Source organism: Artibeus jamaicensis, unplaced genomic scaffold (assembly GCF_021234435.1).
Source record: "Artibeus jamaicensis isolate MK-2021 breed Jamaican fruit bat unplaced genomic scaffold, CSHL_Jam_final contig_3243, whole genome shotgun sequence".
Classification (NCBI taxonomy): domain Eukaryota; kingdom Metazoa; phylum Chordata; class Mammalia; order Chiroptera; family Phyllostomidae; genus Artibeus; species Artibeus jamaicensis.
Genome location: NW_026521766.1, coordinates 1,240,739 through 1,259,393, shown reverse-complemented (window position 1 = coordinate 1,259,393; position 18,655 = coordinate 1,240,739). Strand labels below are relative to the sequence as shown.

Here is an 18,655-nt window from a genome sequence, read left to right as displayed (position 1 = left end):
ATTCCACTTTGGTAATGGAGTAACTTGATAAATGTTGATTTTTTTCAGGTTTTTCAATATCCCTTAGTTAAAGACATTCCCTTCCTCTTTATTTTCTGTACCACTTAGTTTAATGAGGGATTTACTTATTTCTGCTTGGCTTCTTTTGTCTGTGTTTATGATATTCATTGATATAATTGTATTTAGTTTTAGTTTGTCCATTCTTACTACTTTAAAGTATGTGTTTTATTGTGTGACTGTGCCCCAATTTACCCATTCTATTATAGATGGATATTTGGTATAATTTTTTTTAACTTATCTGTCTCCTGTACTATATAATGTGAGATTCTTGCAATGTGGGGCTATATCTTACTCATCTGTGTCCTGGCACGTGGGACCACTTAGTAAATATTTAGTAAGCGATCAAATAATTGTTACTTATATATGCAGTCATCACATTTGTTTGAAATATTTCAAGTAGAATTCAAGTATTCTAAAATGTGGTGGGGTGAAAATGGAGACAACTATACTTGAACAACAATAAAAAATTAAAAATAAGTAAAAATAATTTAAAAAATAAATAAAGTGTATAAATTCAGACGCAATTTAGATTGTACTTCGGTTGATGCCATTCCTGTATAATGAAACTGATCTCTACGCTTTTTTACTTTATTTATTATTATTGTTTATTTATTTGGGAATTTGATGGAATTTAATTAGTCAACTTGTTTTATATAGCTTTGTTGTTGTATTCTTGTTTAATTTCTCCATTGAGTATGTGTGTTTCTTTTAAAAAATTTTGTATTGTATTTCTTCCATTACCATTTATCCCCATTATGCCCTCCCTCCCCGCCCCTCCCCCCCGCCCCGCTGCGATCACCACACTGATGTCCACATCTCTGAGTCCTTGTTCCTTTTTGCTCTATCTCTGCACCCCCTAACCCCTGTCCCTCCCCCTGGGCTGTCATCTGCTCTCTCTGTATGAGTCTGTCTTCATTTTGCTTGTTAGTTCATTTTGTTCATTAATTTCACTCCACAAATGAGTGAAATCATGTGATACTTGTTTCTGTGTCTTATTTCACTTAGCATAATGTTCTCTAGACCCATCCATGATGTTGCAAAGGGTAAAATTTTCTTCTTTTTTTATGGCCAAGCTGTATTCTATTGTGTAAATATCCCATATTTGTTTTATTCACTTATCTACTTATGGACACTTAGGCCTCTTCCATATTTTGGTGATTGTAAATAACACTGCAGTGATCATAGGGGTGCTTATGTTCTTTTGAATTAGTGTTTCCAGTTTCTTCAGATAAATTCCTATAGAGTATATGTATTTTTTAACATCAGAAACTCTGTTTCTGTCTCACAATACCTAGAATAATACTAGGCTGTTGTAAGAGTTTAATTCCTATTAATTCATTTGAAGAAACAAATTTGTTTCTTCAAATGTATTTTAAGTGACTATACTAATTGGTGGTTCAATTTGTTCATCAGAAGAGATTGTTCTTTTATCTGAATTTTTAATCTTGTGTTCTTTTTCCACAGAATGAAGGCAGGCGGTCTTTTAAAGTTGATAACGATGATGAACCACATACTTCTAGAAAAGATGAGGTTGATCGAGGTGTACTATTATTCAAACCTATGGTATCAGAACCAATTCATATACACAGGAAGTCGCCCCTGCCAAGATCCAGGAAGATGGCTACAAACGAAGTAAGTGCATGTGTCAGAGCATGTTTTTCACAAAGTAAACTAACTATTTTAATAAAACAGAAAAGAAAATACAGATTTAATCATGGAGCAAGTCATAATTTTTGAATAGTGGATCAGGAATAATTTTGGTTAAAAGTAAAGAGGAATGGCCAGGGATGATTCAGTAACAACTGATTCCAGTGACACTGTAGATTGAGATAGGAAATTCTAAGTTGTTAGCCTGATCGGAAAAAATCAATATAGGAATTTGAAAATTTGATGAGATACTTAAAAAATTTACCTTTGTATTAAGATCTACAGTTAACTAAAGCTAGTGGTCATGCTAACTAATAAAATAGTATTTAAATAGATAATAAAATAACAATTAAAATGAAAGTTGAATAGTTGGAATGAAGCTTTTAAGTAAATCTTTAATATCTGTGTATATTTTATACTTTAAATACCTTTAGTTTGTATTATTTATATTCTTTGTGAGATAATTTGCCAAGAACTTAATTGAGATCCATGCTTACAAATGTTTTCTAAATGCTTGAGTAAAAGTATAAAGCAAGAATTTAAAACAGAAGAAGCATCAACTTCTTGATTAGAAAATACTTTTGTTGCTAATTATATATACCAAGTTTTAAGAGTATAACATTACCTAATAGTTGGTAAGAATATAAACAACAAAAAAGGATTATGTGTATTTCTATAGCCCTGAATTATACATACATAAATGCTTTATGATTCTTCAATTTTAAATATTTGTGCCCTAATATGACAATTATTAATAAAAGAAATATCCATGAATATAATAGATTGCTGCAATTTTAAAATGGAAATTGTATGCTGGTAGGGTTTCCACTAATGTGATATTTTATGTTAATTATAATAGAGGATGATTAAAATTGTATAACATGGATTATTAGTTCTATTATAGCTTAAAAACTATGAAGCCTGGGGTTATGTTTAGGTTTTTTAATTTTAGAAAATAACCTAAATTACCATTTATATGAGAGCAGTGATTTTGATGATGTTGAACAAAGCAATCTGCAGTTAATCAGATTGTTCAGTTTCACCATTAAATCTTCTCCTGCACTCCGCAGAAAGCCTGTAACACTAATATAGTTATCATTTTGCAACTAATCTGTATTTTTAAAATCTTCAACAAAATCACTGCCCTTAGTTAACTATTAAGACATAGAACACATTTATAAACTTTTTTCTCATAAATACTTAAAAAGTTGCTTTCAAGAGATTATTTCTATGCCATGCTAAACTTTTACTTCCATAAGGTAAATTATTCAAGTAAAACCTTGAAGACTCTTTCCAGCGTCTGCCATCTCCATGGATATCAGAAGTTTGTACTTCCAAAAGACACACAGAGAAAAAGACTATTCTCTTCATTTTGTGCAAGTAGATTTTACTCTGTCCTCACTGTCTGAAACCTGAACATGCAAACATGTAAAATGAAGATGTTTGCTGCATGTTTTGCCTACTGGACCCTATCAATAATCTTTGGAAGGTGTAAACAGATAGCTTAAAAGTGTAAAGAAGTGCCATTCAACTCCATCTTATGGCTAATTTTTGTTGTAGTGTTTAGCAGACAGATTTTCTTTTCTACATGTTATACATTGAAATTTCTTTTCACCCTTTGCATGATTCTTTTATGCTTTGGGTTGAAAACTGTACCCAGTATAGCATAGACTTCTTGAATATCTAAAATAAAGAATTCTTTTCTATTCTGAAGTTTACTAAGATAAAAAATTATTAAAATCTCTTCAATTTTAAGAGGGAAAGGACAACTATTAAGCAATATAAATATATTTTATATATCTAAGACAGTAAGGTAATTTTTATAATTGTTATGTACAATTAGATTTATGTCATTCCTATCAGTTTCTCAAATATTGAAATATTTGGCTCCCAAATTACTCTTTAATGGTTTTTTAAAAATTGATAAGCAAAAGCAAACAAACTGTATTTTTTTTTCTTTCTGATCATTGGCTCTGTTGTATCTAACTTTGCATGCTCTGCTTTTTTTTTTCTTTTTTTTGCCCCCTTTCTCACTTCCAGGAAGAGAGCCCCCTGAGTGTGTCTAGCCCAGAGGGTACTGGTACCTGGCTGCATTATACCAGTGGTGTGGGTACTGGGCGTCGAAGACGCAGATCAGGGGAACAAATCACTTCTTCCCCTGTCTCCCCCAAATCATTGGCTTTCACATCCAGTATTTTTGGCTCATGGCAACAGGTTTTTAAACTTTACTTCATTAAACATTTTTCCTCCCTGCATTCAGAGCAACAAACAGCTATCTTTGAGGACATCTAATCCCTTATATTTTACATCAGAGTAAATCCTTCTGTTTTTTTTTTTTTTAATTTTGAGTTTATTTAAAACTGCTTGTAATGTCTAATAATATTTGAGGGAAAGAAGTCACAATGCATGTGTTTATCATTTTTACTGCAAGGGTTTTAAATATCCATGATTTAAAAATTAATAATTTATACTCCAGGTACTTTTGTTAGTAATTTCTTAAAATAAAATCTATCTTTGAGTTAATTACCCTATAAAACATTCAGAATCAATATTATATACTTCAGTAGTAAGAAAAATACCTTTTCCCCCATAATTGAAAAATCAGATTTCACTTGGAATTCGCTGAGAATGTGAACACTTTTTTAAATACCAGAATTTATGAGGCCCTGTGTTAATTAGCAGGATGCATCTAATACTGATTAGTCCATGATCTGAAAGTATCAAATGGAGGGATACATGCATTGCTTTTTTTTTTTTAGTCCTTTTAATATTCTTTTTAAGATAAGAGGGGGCAATGTATATCTACCCATCAACAATATGGGTCAGATAAAATGACTTCAGAAGGACTTTCTGTGATGACATTTGGAAACTTAAAGTTGTTTTTTTGTCATTTTTTGTTTGTTTGTTTACTTACAATGAAAGGTCTGCTGTTACACATGACTTTTCTGAGAATTTCAGCAATTTCCTTTTTGGAAATATAATGCTTTTGATGATAGGAAAAGGGATTATGGTATCCATTAAGGCTGTGAATATTTAAAGGTTACTCTGATAAGCCCATGCATGGATCAGTAATTGTATGGTGACCTGAACAGTCTCTGTCTGTCTTTTCTTTTGTATGTGATTGTTTTTTCCCCCTTCAAATACAGGAGCTGTTTAAGAGTGGGCATTTGGCTTCTTTTAAGAGAGAGTGAAATTATATCAATCTATTAATTATTTCTTTTCATCTGTCTTGCTTCATACATGCTATTTCATTCTTGAATGCCTGCTTCGAACCACTTCATTGCAAGGACCTCATATGAAATGGACTCCCTTCAGAAGGGGATCTTGCATGATCTTTCATGTTTTATGTATTTCTACTAATATTTACCATACAGCTTATTAACCTTTGTCTGTCTGGAACAGGCTGCAAATGAAATATGGACTTTTTAATTTATTTTACGGTTTTACCTCATTTCTTCTGCTCTCCTTGTGCAGGTTGTATCTGAAAATGCTAATTACCTGCGAACACCAAGAACTCTTGTGGAACAGAAGCAGAACCCTACTGTAGGTACGTGGTCTGAAAAATTTGAATTCCGGGCCTTAATACTCACAATTTTGCACACAAGTAAAACCGTTCAGTGATGAAAGCATGACCAAATGCTATGCTTTAGTTTTTATTTATCGTATTCTAATTCAGAAGTGTCAAGTTGTACAGCTCAGAATATACAACGTTTTAATTACATGAGTAAGAAATAGCCTTTGATTTTGTTTTATAACCCTTCTGAATGCCCACAGTATAAACTACTTAGTCTAATTGCCAATGCTAATTTTTAATCTTGTGTTTTGTAAGTTAAAAATCCCAACATGTTTCAATTTAGGAAGGAACCTTATGTTTGCCCAGTCAATAAAGATGAAAATACGCTATTACATATAAAAAAAAGAACCTTTTCTGAATGAAAAACAATTAAATGGGGAGTGTTTCAGAGCCTATCCAGGATTACTAATTTTCCTTTTTATTATCTGTTTTGGAAAACCAAAGCAAAACTCATGCACAGTGGCAGTGTTACTCATTGACCTATAGAACACAATTGGTATTTGCTGGCACTCAAGCAAAGCAACGTTGAAAAAGACCTCTCTAAACTTTATTTGGTTTTAAAGCTCATTGTTGATAAATTATATGAAGTTATGCCATATTATTTTCTGTAAGTAGTTGTCTAAATAGGTTTAATAAAAGCATAAATAAATTGTTTTAACTATGTATGTACTATGATCTCTATACTAAATATATGAACTGTCTGTTGATGCCTACCTACTTGAAGATCTTTAATTAATTACATATAGCTAATGTTGATAGTTTTAATGTTCCCATAGTACCTTGTCAGAAATATATATATATATGTGTGTACACGTATGTATATATATATTTCTTATTTCTTTATGTATTATAATGTATTAGGAATTATTTAATCCATATCCAGTGAAAGTTTTGCTTGGGTATGAAGACTTTTGCTAAAAATTATTAGTTTTTACTCTATTTTATTTACTAATAATGCATTTCATTGGGGTCTTATTAAGATCTGAGTCATTTAAGTATTGGAGTTTAAACTGATTTAGGCCTGGATGACCTAAAAGGAATTGTTTTCACCTGGTCTTCTCTCAAATAAGTAAGCTTTCATCTGTGTTATTTCATAACAAATATTAATATTAAATTCAGGGGCATTAGCAAAGGTTATTTAAAGACATACATCCAAAAACATTGATTTAATATGTGTTAGGTGAGATTTTTTTCTTATGGCCTGTTCATACAAGTGATTGACAAAATCCTTTATCATCCTAAATTAATGTTATGGTAGTATTTTTAATACTTTTAATATGTATAAACCTAACTATTATATGGGCATATTATTTTCCTCAAAGACAAAATTTTGTCCATAGTTAAATATCTACCCTCATTTGTACATATGATAAATAATAGTAGCTGATTGGACTAAAGTTGACATTACAAGTGATTGTAAGCCTGTTCAAGGCACAGCCAAATCTGCGTGGTAAGAGCCATGTTATTGCATGCTGCATGAATTCCCAATGTGAATGGAAGAACACCCGTTGTTGTATGTATTTTCTCTAACTCCCATCAGGGTCACACTGTGCGGGCCTGTTTAGCACCTCGGTGCTCGGGGGTTCTTCAAGCGCACCTAACCTACAGGATTATGCTCGTACTCATCGTAAAAAGCTGACCTCTTCTGGCTGCATAGATGGTATGTGCACACATGCACACAGATTCGTACCCACACCCACGCATACACCCACAAGGATACAATATTTAACAAAGGACATTGACTGAATCCAGTGGAATCCTAGCACCCTTTGCCTAAATGACTGTCAATGCTGTCTGTTATCCACAGTTCGGATCCATGTTTCATCAAACAGTACATTGTAGTTAGACTTGCAGTACGTATTCAATAAGTGGTTCATTGACTGAAATTTAGAACCGTATCATGGGTATTACTCTTTTAGATAATTGATAAGCTGTATTATAAGAAGTAAATCTTTCTCTGATCTTCTAAATTTTGTTCACTGCTAGTTCGTATTTTACTTATTGATATTGATATAATAAATAGAAGAAAATATGATATTGGCAATATTTGTAAAAATAGTCTCAAATCGGGTGAGACTATTTTAGAACCCCTATTTGAAGCAGATCCTCTCACTACCATTAATATACCTTAAGCTTTGGTATTTTGAATTTTTTAAATTTTATTTTTTAATTACATGAGCTCATATAAGCTTATCCCTTTTGTAAATAGGAATGTTTGTTAGCCTTTTCAGGATTAAATTTATTTAAAATATTTTCTCATGTATCCACAAATTTAGTCAGTAAAACATGGATTTATCAGAATTACCCACTCATCCTGCTTTTTCTTTCTTTTGTATTTTTCATTAAATACTTTGCCTCTATCATCAAGCCATTTTACTTCTTTTAACTAGTATTTGGCTTATTACCTCTCTCATTGTCCCTTCTGCATGTCACTTAATACTAACGTCCTTATATATTTGTTTTCCCCCTTTTTTTAAGTGTCCTTCTTTTGGTAGCTGTTATGAATTTCAGGTACCTGTTTTTCTCTTTCTCAGACGCCACACGCGGTTCTGCTGTTAAAAGGTTTTCTATCTCATTTGCTCGACACCCAACCAATGGTACGTTTTGCTTTTATTTTAAAAGATACTCCCCTGCTTCATCCTTTTTTATTTTTCTTTTATTTCAAAATTTGGGGTATACAGTATCATTCATTTCTCAATCCTTAATTTCAGTTGACATACAATTCCAGTTTATAATTTACCCAAATTACTGATACTGTTTAACTCCCTTTTTCAGCTATAATTTACATAATCACACTAGTCATCAAATTTTTTAATGAACACAAGTTATCATGAGTTTTAATACCAAATCAGCACCTGAAAATTCCTTTTAATTTATGAAGTGATCAGTCTATCCAAATTAAGAAAAAAAACTAGTATTCTTTATTTTCTTAATTCATATAATTTTAATGGGGTTTTCTTTATTTGTTTGTTCTTAGTTTCTTTTCTGATTATTTGGTTGTTTTATTGAGTTATTTAACAGAAATGCAGAGCTACACTCATCAAATAGCCAAATGAGATGTTGTCTTTGAAAAGTTCTGGGGAGCCAGGGGACGCAGATTTCACTGTGTAGCACCATTTCCCCTGGCTCTTTGTCTAAAGCAAAACTCAGCTGGGTCTGGAACACTCGGAAAACTTCATCCAGCACGCACTTTGTCTTCATGTAGCACTGTGGTGTGCTGTTGTCAAGCAGCCAATTCTGTTTGGTACCTCAGATTTGTGTTAAAATTTGGAGAAATTCTTATAGGAAGAAGACTAAGCTAAAAATCTAGAAAGCCAAATCAATTAAATTGAGTTATTGAGGCCAAACAAGAAGGTGTTTTGTGGCCATTACTTATCAACTGAATTGTTGCACTCTCAAGAGCCTTTTACACAGAGCCTGCCCGTTCTTGTGGGGCAAGAGGGAGTATTTACTGATCATTATGAAATAAGTCAGGATTAAAGAATTTAAAAGAAGACATACAGGTTTTTGCTGTTATCCAGAATAAAGGTATTATTTTTGTTTCTGGAACTTTTTTTTTCTTTTTGAATGCAAGTAAGTCTTTCAAAAACTCAAATCAGGTCTTTTAAACACTTCCATGAAGCTAAAGAACTGAGCACAAGTTTGTGGTCATTCTCCCCGTCCAGACTCTGCAACAGGAGTGGCGGCACACCTCAGCTAACAGGGCACTGACTCTCCTCGACCGTGGTGTGAGGTGTCATCCTCAGCAAGTGGAAATTTAGCCTTAAAGCTTAATGTATTTTCCCTCCATTATAGCTGTTCTAGTGCTACTTTTTGAAGAAAAAGGTCCTTATTTGGTACAACTGCAGCTTCTAAAGAACCCGCATGTATAGAAACTGAAGTCTCCAGAAAAAGAAGTCCCAGAATTCTAAGAAGAGACATTACAGGTTCATGACTGAGTATAGTTTTTGTGCAGAATGCTTGTGTTTATAGCCAGTGTTTCAAGTTTTATATGGGAGAAATCTGTGTTAACTGAAACTAAAAAAAAAAAGTGCTTTTGTTAAATTCAACAGAAAGTAGAATAATTTTATATTTCTTTTGTTTAGGCTTTTAAAAGAGTTGTGGATAGTCCACACATTGCGAGACTTTAATGCAGATAAAACATTCCGCTCAACTCTAGAAATATTTCTTTTTTTTTTTTACTTTTTTATATTGTGTTGTCTTATCTGTCCTATGAATTGTCATTTGACTCTTTCACTTTTTATTTTCCCTAACTTTCATGTAATTTTCATCTTAACACATATCATGTACTTACTCCTGCCTTCATCTTTAGTTCAAGGAACGTGGTGAAACAAGTTACCTTCTGACAGTGCTTTACCTTATTTTCTGGGCCTCTGTGCAGAACACCTACACCTCTATAGGTGGCGGTTCGTTTCTGTGGAATTTCTAGGCTTCAGTGGTATGTTTTTATAGCTTCTAAACATGACAGCAGGGTTGCTTTTTAAATTGCCGCGCTAACCCTTTCATTGTTCATTAAAGGAAATGCTTACTGAAGACAAGTGGGAAAAAATGCAGTCCAGAAGAACTTGATTATATTGCCATTTCCCTGTTATAAAGTCTAACAGGCAAATGAGGAAAATAGTTGTGATGAAGGCTTACAAACATTCTAAGGAAAGGATTAAAAATTACATTGTTAATTTTAGTGTATTGCAAAGAAAGGGTTTGCGCTTACTTGCATGAATCTTGTACTTAAAAAATGTAATACTTGTGGAAACTTGATTTCCTTAGTGCTTAATTTAAATGCTTTAGCTGCCATTATGGTGTTGTACTTGGGGTTTTTTTTTTAGGTATGTGGTCATGTTCTGTCACGCTTTGGTTTGCACCTGAAAGTCAAACATATCAGTCTTGTAAGTCCTTTGGTTGTTTTCATAGGAAGATTAGAATCTCTTTTAGCCAAAGTTTTCCTATTCTAGCTAAGAATTAGTTCTTGGGTCAATATTTTCTCTCAAAATTAGATAAATATCAGTCAGTGTTAAAATGAGCACATACCTATTGAAGCAGACAGTTTCACAGTCTTTTTGAGTTTAATGTTTACTTTTTAATTAATAATACTAGACTTTATGTAAATTTTTAAAATATTAAAACTCTTTTCTTTGGAGAAAATTTATTTGCATTTTTGAAAGAGTAGATGCAGAAAGACTTGTTATTTTGGTTGTATATGAAAGCAATTTTAAAAGCCACTTTTATAAAAACGAAATAACCTATATCCTATTTGTTTTTTTAAAAAACTATATTTAGATGCTTTTGTTTCGCTGATGGTATTAATGTGTATCTGCATGGTTTGTTTCATTGAAGGTTTGTATTTCTGTGCCATTGTATGCAAACGTACATGTATTTTGTATTACTTTTTACTTGACCTAACTACTCAGCTAGCAATGTCCAATAATAGAATTATTGTCAATACAATAAAGGTAGGTGAAATATATTTTGGGATTTTAATCTCAGCATAAACAAATGAGTGTTCTTTTGGGGTCACATTAAGAGAGCATTGTTGGTCCTGGTAAGACTAGAAAAGTATTAATTGTTTTTCAATGGCATCCACTATTCACCTATCAAATAGACCTGATTTTGAAAAGTACAGAACTGAAAAATTCTTAAGTACTATTTTTAGATTTTATGAAAATATAAAATGAAGCTGTGCATGCCGTACTGTGTGATTACATGGAAAAGGAAATCTTTGTCACATCTTGTTCCAAGCACATGTTGCATAGCATCTGCTGTCATGACTTTAGAGACCGTGTGCGTTTGCATGGGATAGACCGAAAAAGCCTGAGATGCCCAGCTCTGAACAGTGGTCTGCTGCTGCCTTTTTAATTTCTGCTTTTCTTCAGTATCCAACTTCTGTTTTTGTGTTTGTTTTTGTTTTCCAGGCTTTGAATTGTATTCCATGGTGCCATCTATTTGTCCTCTAGAAACTCTTCACAATGCCCTGTCTTTAAAGCAGGTGGACGAATTTCTTGCTTCCATTGCTTCTCCATCAAGTGAAGTTCCACAGACGACCCCTGAACTTTGTAGGAAAATTATTATTATTATTTAATTTGGGGGATGTAGATGTTATCGGAATATAAAAAGAATTATAAAAGCATAAACTCAAGTAGTGGTAGAATTGAATTTTAGGGCAGGAAAGGTTGTAAAGGCACATTATTTGGAATTCTTTTTTGGAATATGTAATGTACCCCCTTTTCCGACTCCTCTCAAAACTTATTTTTACAAAAAGGAGAAACAAAATCTAAGACACAGCAATAGAAGTCAGGTAACGTAGGGTCATCATTACAGAGCCATGGTCCTCTTTTCACATTTCCATTATATGTCATTGTATAATGACCTTGAAAATTGTAAAATATCGGTCTGTATCGACTCACACATGTGCACGTGCCGTCACCTCTCCACTTTGGCAAGTTCTCATACTGATTCAGAAAGAGCTTTTGACTGAAGAGAGAAAACTAGGACATTTTTCTAAATTGTGTTCTTTGGAACATATTCTGAAGAAGTTAGTTTGTGTGTGTGATATATAAGGGCTCATGACTAAGTAAGTTCCTCCCTCCCTTGAAAGAGATATAGTTACAAAGGCTAAGTTTCTTATGTACCCAGATTTTCCAAAACTCATTTTTGAGAAAACAGTTTTTTGGTAATACATTTAAACATCATGTAGTACTATTCTGAGGGAAATATTAAGACTACCTTTTTAGGTATAAGAAGTCAGGTGGCTGTTGTCATTTTCAGCTCTGTGAGATTCTTTGGCACATTGGAGTTTTCAGTGTAGGAAGCATTAATTTTGGGAGACAGTGCTCTGCTTCGAGTTAAGAACCTTGAGAGTTCTAATCATATCTTTAAAAAGTTCCAGACATTCTGTGTATACTGTTCTCCTTTTTGTAAGGAGAATGCTGTAAATATGTTTCTCCAGAGAATAAAACTGGAGGTCTTGAAGTGAAAGCCACTCTTGCTGTTATTCTCCTTCTTTTCCTTGGCCACCACATGTACTGTTTGAGAGAATTCTGTTCACATTCTATCTAAACAGTGATAGAATTTATCACCTTGTATTTCTGCAGTAAAGTGGCCTTTCCCTTGTCTTCTACATCTGGTTATAGGAGTCAACTTTCAGTCATTAACTGAAACAGAGGTATCTTAGTATGAATGTTCTAAAATACTGCACTTGAAGAGTGGTTTTGTTATGTAGGCTTTCATTTCAAAATGTGCATATGAAATGTAAGAACTTTGGTGGATATCTGTGCTATTGCAAACTTAGAAGATTTTCAGAGGATGATTTAGAGATTATAGCAGCAGTAATTTGTGTTTGTTTTAAAGAGAATTTTGCTGGAATATTTATAAAAAAGATCATCTTTGAAAGTTTATTGTATAGCACTGTTAATGTATGATGGCTTTATATCAGTGGTTAGTGAATTCAATTAATCAGTATATATTGAGCTATATTAGTGAAATAAAGAATATTAAATTCCTTTCTGTGTTCTAATAAGCTCTCCTCTATATCACGGATATAAGTTGTATTCTAATTCATCTGACTCTCTTAAAATTTTATGCCATTACTTACTAAAGGAACTACATAAGAAAGTAATTATTGTTAATGTATTTCATAGAATTGGGTGGACCTTAGAACCCATGTGGTTTATTGGCCTCAGGCTGTATCCCCAAGAGCTTTTGGAAGTTCCAGAGAAAGAGAAAGGTGCTGCATTTTGTGTTTCAGGCCTGCTTCAACCAGAGTATTTGCTTTGCTCCGTTTTATTTAACATTTTATTTGAGAAAAGTTTACTGTTTAAAGGAAAAAACAGAATGACACTGCTGAGGAAATCAACTGGTTGATGATAGAGCAAGACTAAAACCTAGGTCTTCAAAAATCTGTGGAGTTTTAAATTCTTTTTGAATGTTAAAATAGGGTACCGATTATGAAAAAAGTTATCTGAATCCTTTATTTTATAGTGTAACTCCAGAATTAATATTTAGTAATTATGATATACAGGGTGGGGCAAAAGCAGGTTTACAGTTGTTCATATGGAAAATAATACAATAAGTAATAATATAAGGATAAATTTTCGTGTACTCACAACTGTAAACCTGTTTTTGCCCCACCTGTATTTATATTATTTATACTTATTTCCCTAACTTGTCCAAGAAGTAGCATCATAATATAGAACTATATTGATTCTGTGGTGTTACAAGGGGGGAAAATATTATTAATCCTCTCCTTACAAAAGTGTTTTCTCCTCACCTAGGACAAAATTAACTTTGTGGTCACTAGTAGGTGGCTTATAATGGGGCACTGACAGTGAGGGACTGAGGGAAAGGGTGTAGGAACACTAGCTGGGTGAGTTAGGGGTGGAAGTTAGGGGTAGTAGGATAAAAAATGCAAGCAGAAAAATACTAAGCGATGGTGTAGTGCTTTATGTGATGTTTAGGGACTTTCCTGTCACTTTTAGTGAGTACTTTGAGCTTCTGCCAGTAGAATTTATATTCATCATATTCATTCAGTGTAGGACTAGGTATCAACCACCTAAGGCACATTTACCATAATTGGCCCATATTTTAGAGACATATGAATTTTTAGAGACACATTGTTTATTGTATCAGGTCCTCTCCAAAAACATGAAAAATAAGGTTTTTTTTTAAGTTTTATTTTTCAGTTACAGTTTACATTTAATCTTATTTTGTACTAGCTTTAGGTGTACAGCATAGTGGTTAGACAGTCATGCACTTTACAGAGTGTTCCCCTGCTAGTCCCAGCACCCACCTGGCACCATACAGAGTCATAGGCAAATCTTTTTAAAATTTATCTCCTCACCTCCCTTTCTTTACAAACCCACAAGTTCATGCCAGTAGCTCCCACCTCTGGCCTGTTTTTCTCCAAAGGATTTCATGCTTAGGAATTATCTCTACTTTTTTGCACTTTTCAATCTTCCCACCTTGATTAGAGAAAATAAATCTTTTAAAATTCTATTGCATGAAGATAAATCTAGCTGGGTAATACAGGAAAACAATCTGATTTATTTAATTACTTATAGTTAGTTTATTCTTAAATATGCTAATTTAGACCATTCTGCTATAGGACAACTATCCCTGAATCTCTACTTGATCTTTTTGAGAGAAAAACAATTTGGGACCCCGTCTTCTGTTCTTCTGTTACTAGGCAATAAAACTGTGCTCTCAGCTCTCTGCCATTCCTTAGGGAGCTGAGTTTCTATCAGGGCAGGATAAAATTAAGTCTGTCACTGTATTCTTGTAGCATTCTTTAAAGAATAGTAAAACGTTTATTGTTCAGAATATAAAAAGAACATGTATTTGGCTAAGAGTAAATGAGAGAACTTTTTTACCGGAAGAATAGATTTGCTGAACTTACCTGAAAGCCTTATCTGTTTTGCCCTGATATTATGTGTATTCACAGGGCCACTAAATATGTCATAAGAAATTTTCTAAAATGTAAAGATAGAATTGGCAGGAAATTATTGAATTACCACATTTCAGTACCACATTTCAGTGTTTGTTGTTTTCTTTTCAGCTTCTACAGTTTCACGTTCCAGTCCAGTAATGAGAAGAAAAGTGTCTCTAAATACATACACACCTGCAAAGATCCTCCCGACACCACCCACCACCTTAAAGAGTACTAAAGCGATCAGCAAGCCAGGTTAGGCACGTGTGTGAATGTATGGATTCTGTAGAGCAATTAGCTTGCTTTCAAACTGTGTAATCTATTTTTAAGTAAGAGCACTACAGTCTAGGAAGTTATTTGATCCGAATGGTTAAAAATCTTACTGGATCCTATTGATATATTTGCATTTTTTCTGTTGTCTTCTCTAGAAGGCCCCCACATCTGTTAATAAAATATATTTCATACTCATTCTTTTCGCAAAACTAACTTCTGGACTGCCTTCTTTCGCTTTTCTGTTGAGCTTAGGCATCGTTTTATATGAAGGTTTTTTTTTAGGGGGTAGTAACCCTTGTTGATTTTACCTGTCATTTCCGTTCTACCATTAAACCCCTCCAGTTCATTTTTATTTCAGATATTTATTCTTTAGTTTTAGACATTTTTTTGGACTCTTCTTTATAGTTTTTCTTCAGAGATTTTCTGTATTTTTATTCACTGTAAGCATATTTTCCTTTATTCTTTAGTTAAACTGATTGCTTTAAAGTTGCTTATCTGTTCATCTGGCTGACCTCAAGATTAGTTTCTATGAATTTACCCATTGTCAGAAAGAAAGATGTTTTCCTGTTTTTTCATCTATTGAGTGATTCTGGATTGTATCCTAGACATTATGAATGATATGTTGTAGAAAACTTGGACTCTTGTTTCTATTATGTTCCTCAAAAAAATATTGGGTTGTTTTGCTTTTTTTTTAAGCAAAGCATTAACCTTGACTGAACTCAGATTGCAAAACTGTGTCCCTCGAAGTGGTTGGCAGTTCTACTGTCACTTCACTTTTTTTGGCCTTAGCTCAAATTCTTGGAGTTTACTCTGCTCAGTCCATACATTTGATGAGAGTTTATACAAAAATTGGGGGCTCTTGGATTTCCCACCTGTATTTCCAGCGGCTGTAGTTGTCCTGGTACTGGTCGTCTGGTTCTTCATGCTGGTGGGACAGAGTTGTATGGGGAGTTTTTGCCATTTCACATGGTGCATAGTAGATCCAGTTCATAGGCCAAAACCTTTTTTAAAAGGTCAACAGGATGGTATACACCCATCTCTTAATGTTTACTTCTTTCAAGCGTTGATTTTTTCCAGTATATGTCCCCCTTGTTCACTTTCGTACTTTACCCAGGGTTAATACTTGTTACGTGTGGGAGAATTGGTCTGACATGAGCTTATGCACTTGTACAGAAGTGTAACTCGGCTTAGAATTGCTTTTCTATAACTATTAGGGTTTGATGTTGGTTTGCATGTAGAAGGATGAGTCTAAGCCAAGAAATGTTCTAGTTTTCTAACATTTTAGCTTTTTAGATAAGGATGAGGTAGGAGATATAGGAGAAAATAGATGTTGATGAGGAAAATAGTGAGTTCAGTTTTAAATATGTTAAGTTGATGTTTCCTGTCTGATACTTAGGTTTCTAGTAGGATAGACTGATCTTGACATAAGGGAAAGGCCCAAGACAGAAAAGTAAATTTAAAGCTTGTTAGCACACTAGCTGATGGTTTAAAATGATGCAGTAAATTAGTTTCCCAGGAAGAATGTAGAGTAAAAAGAGAAATTTGTTTTGTAAACATAGACCATTGATGTTAATTTTCTGTATTGGTTGAATTCTAAAAAGTAAAAGGTTAAAAATGCTATGTTAAATGTTTACAGTGTTTCATTTGCATTAAGTTATAACATAAAAAGTATTATTTTGTTGCTCAGCAGTATTATTTAAACTTGGATTACTTATGAAAATCTAAGCAATGGTTTTTCTTTTTTCTTCTTTTTTAGCCACCAGTGGACCCTCTAATGCAGTTGTGCCCAGTACCTCATCCCGGAGAAAGAGTGTAACTAACAAAACAGAAATGCATGAACACAAAAAAAACACTGGGAAGAAGAAATGAAATCTAGCAGGAGCCCAAACTCCTTATACTTAAAAAGAATCACATGTTTATTAGAAAACGTCATGTAGTAAGTCTTGGCTCAAAGCTGTCAAAGCAAATAGTTTATGTTTCTTCTTATATCTCTCTGTATTCATTTAAAACTATGTGACCTCTGGAGAGTTCTTTGTGTATATTCAGGTAGGAAACTGTTGTCATGATCTGGAAGTGTTTAAAACAATGTTTATTAGCATTTTATGAGTAGCAAAACTTACGGTGATAAAGGTCTGTCGTTCTTACTGTGATGTTTACAGGTACGTAAAGACACGTAAATACCCTGCTGGCTGGTACCAGTGTGGAGCCAGTAGCACTGCCCCACGGAGAATCCGAGAAGTGGATTCTGCACACATTTCATTATCATGGATAGCATCTTGGCTTTAAAAACCTGTAGCTCTGAAATTAATTTTAAAAAAAAAGAAAAACCTGTAGCTTTGGTTGAAATTTGGTGGTCCATATTACATCTTGGGGACTTTTAAAAAGTACATTTCCAAAGAGAGATCATTGACCATTTAATTACAAATATTTCCCCTGCAGTTGTTAACAACTACATATATGCTGCAATATTTAATAATTGGAGTTACAGTCCATGGGTTATTTTTTCAATCTGTGCTTTGAATTTTTTTACTGTGTGTTATTTAAAATATTGCATATACAGCTGGGATATCTACAGCTTTATGCACATAAATTTATATATTCATTTGTAGAAGATATTTTCATTATATATTTACTTACCATTATGTTCTTTTGTTCATCAGGAAAATTTTGCTTCATATATTGGCGAGAAAGACATCTTTAGAGTTTCTTTTTAAGAGATATAATTGACAACTTTATAAAATGTAACACTTTTGGAGCTCTTTTTAGATTTAAGGAAAAGTTCAAAAATAGAAAAACCATCAGTGTGAGAAGAATATCTGAATTCCACAGCACCTGTTTTCACTTTTTATGTCTGGTGTATCCCTTGATCTCACTAAGAAAGCTTCAATATTGACCATCCGAATAAATATTTTTTTCACATGATTAGATTTCAAAGGGAAATTGAGATCATTGTGTTGTGATTTCATGTGTGATGTGAAAAAATATTACCTTTGGTGCTTTTTTACCTCTGCACAAATAGTTAATTATTTAAAACTTGAAATGACTTAAACTGTAAACCAAACAGTACAACCTGGTAAGAAACCCATGCATTGCCAGTCAGGTAACTTATATTGCGAAAGCTTTAGCGTGAAGCTTCTTGTTATAAAATTATTGAATTCTCGTATGAATACAACTATTAAAATTCTTCAGAAGAGACTCTCCTAACCTTAAATTAGCATATATGAACTAACTTTTAGAAAATAGTCATATTACATGTTAGTTTTAAAAGGTACCAGATGTGAAAGTCATGAATATATACAATTATGTAAGTTCGTATTCTTCACATGAATGTAAATGTATTATGTGGAGACCTGTCTTATAAACAGTTGAATGTACCTAAGCTTTTTGTATGTAAAAATGTAGCTACTGTGCTCATAGCGGGGGTAAGGAAACTACTTTTATTTTTTAAGTGGAACTGAATTAAAATATTTTATTTCCAGAATCAACAAGTGACTGACAAATTTTTTTTCATTTCTAAATAATTCTTTATCTTTCTCTCCTTTTAGCTTTCAAAGTAGATTATTTAAATATTAATCAGTACTTATGTTACATATCAAATAAAATTCCTTATTATTGGCTATACACATCACAATATATTAACTTTCTAGAAACTTCCATAGAAATCACTTTTTCTATGATTATAT

The 18,655-nt window shown here is 33.0% G+C and overlaps 1 protein-coding gene across 17 annotated transcripts in view; it reads left to right on the top strand.

The window, feature by feature from the left end:
• The window catches only part of PPIP5K2 (diphosphoinositol pentakisphosphate kinase 2), a 66,749-nt gene extending 48,296 nt beyond the window's left edge, over positions 1-18,453 (top strand). For 2 of the 17 annotated variants that reach the window (XM_037142662.2, XM_037142661.2), the window contains exons 24-32: positions 1,525-1,692; positions 2,967-3,083; positions 3,748-3,921; positions 5,182-5,254; positions 6,822-6,941; positions 7,816-7,878; positions 11,191-11,331; positions 14,829-14,954; positions 16,729-18,453. In XM_037142662.2, coding sequence (XP_036998557.2) covers positions 1,525-1,692; positions 2,967-3,083; positions 3,748-3,921; positions 5,182-5,254; positions 6,822-6,941; positions 7,816-7,878; positions 11,191-11,331; positions 14,829-14,954; positions 16,729-16,841 — 1,095 coding nt within the window. In that variant the 3' untranslated portion in view covers positions 16,842-18,453. Of the gene's footprint in view, positions 1-1,524; positions 1,693-2,966; positions 3,084-3,747; positions 3,922-5,181; positions 5,255-6,821; positions 6,942-7,815; positions 7,879-9,662; positions 9,720-11,190; positions 11,332-14,828; positions 14,955-16,728 lie in introns of all 17 variants that reach the window. The other 15 variants (XM_037142665.2, XM_037142664.2, XM_037142671.2 and 12 more) reach the window with 12 other exon arrangements.
• The last annotated feature ends 202 nt before the right edge of the window (positions 18,454-18,655 follow it).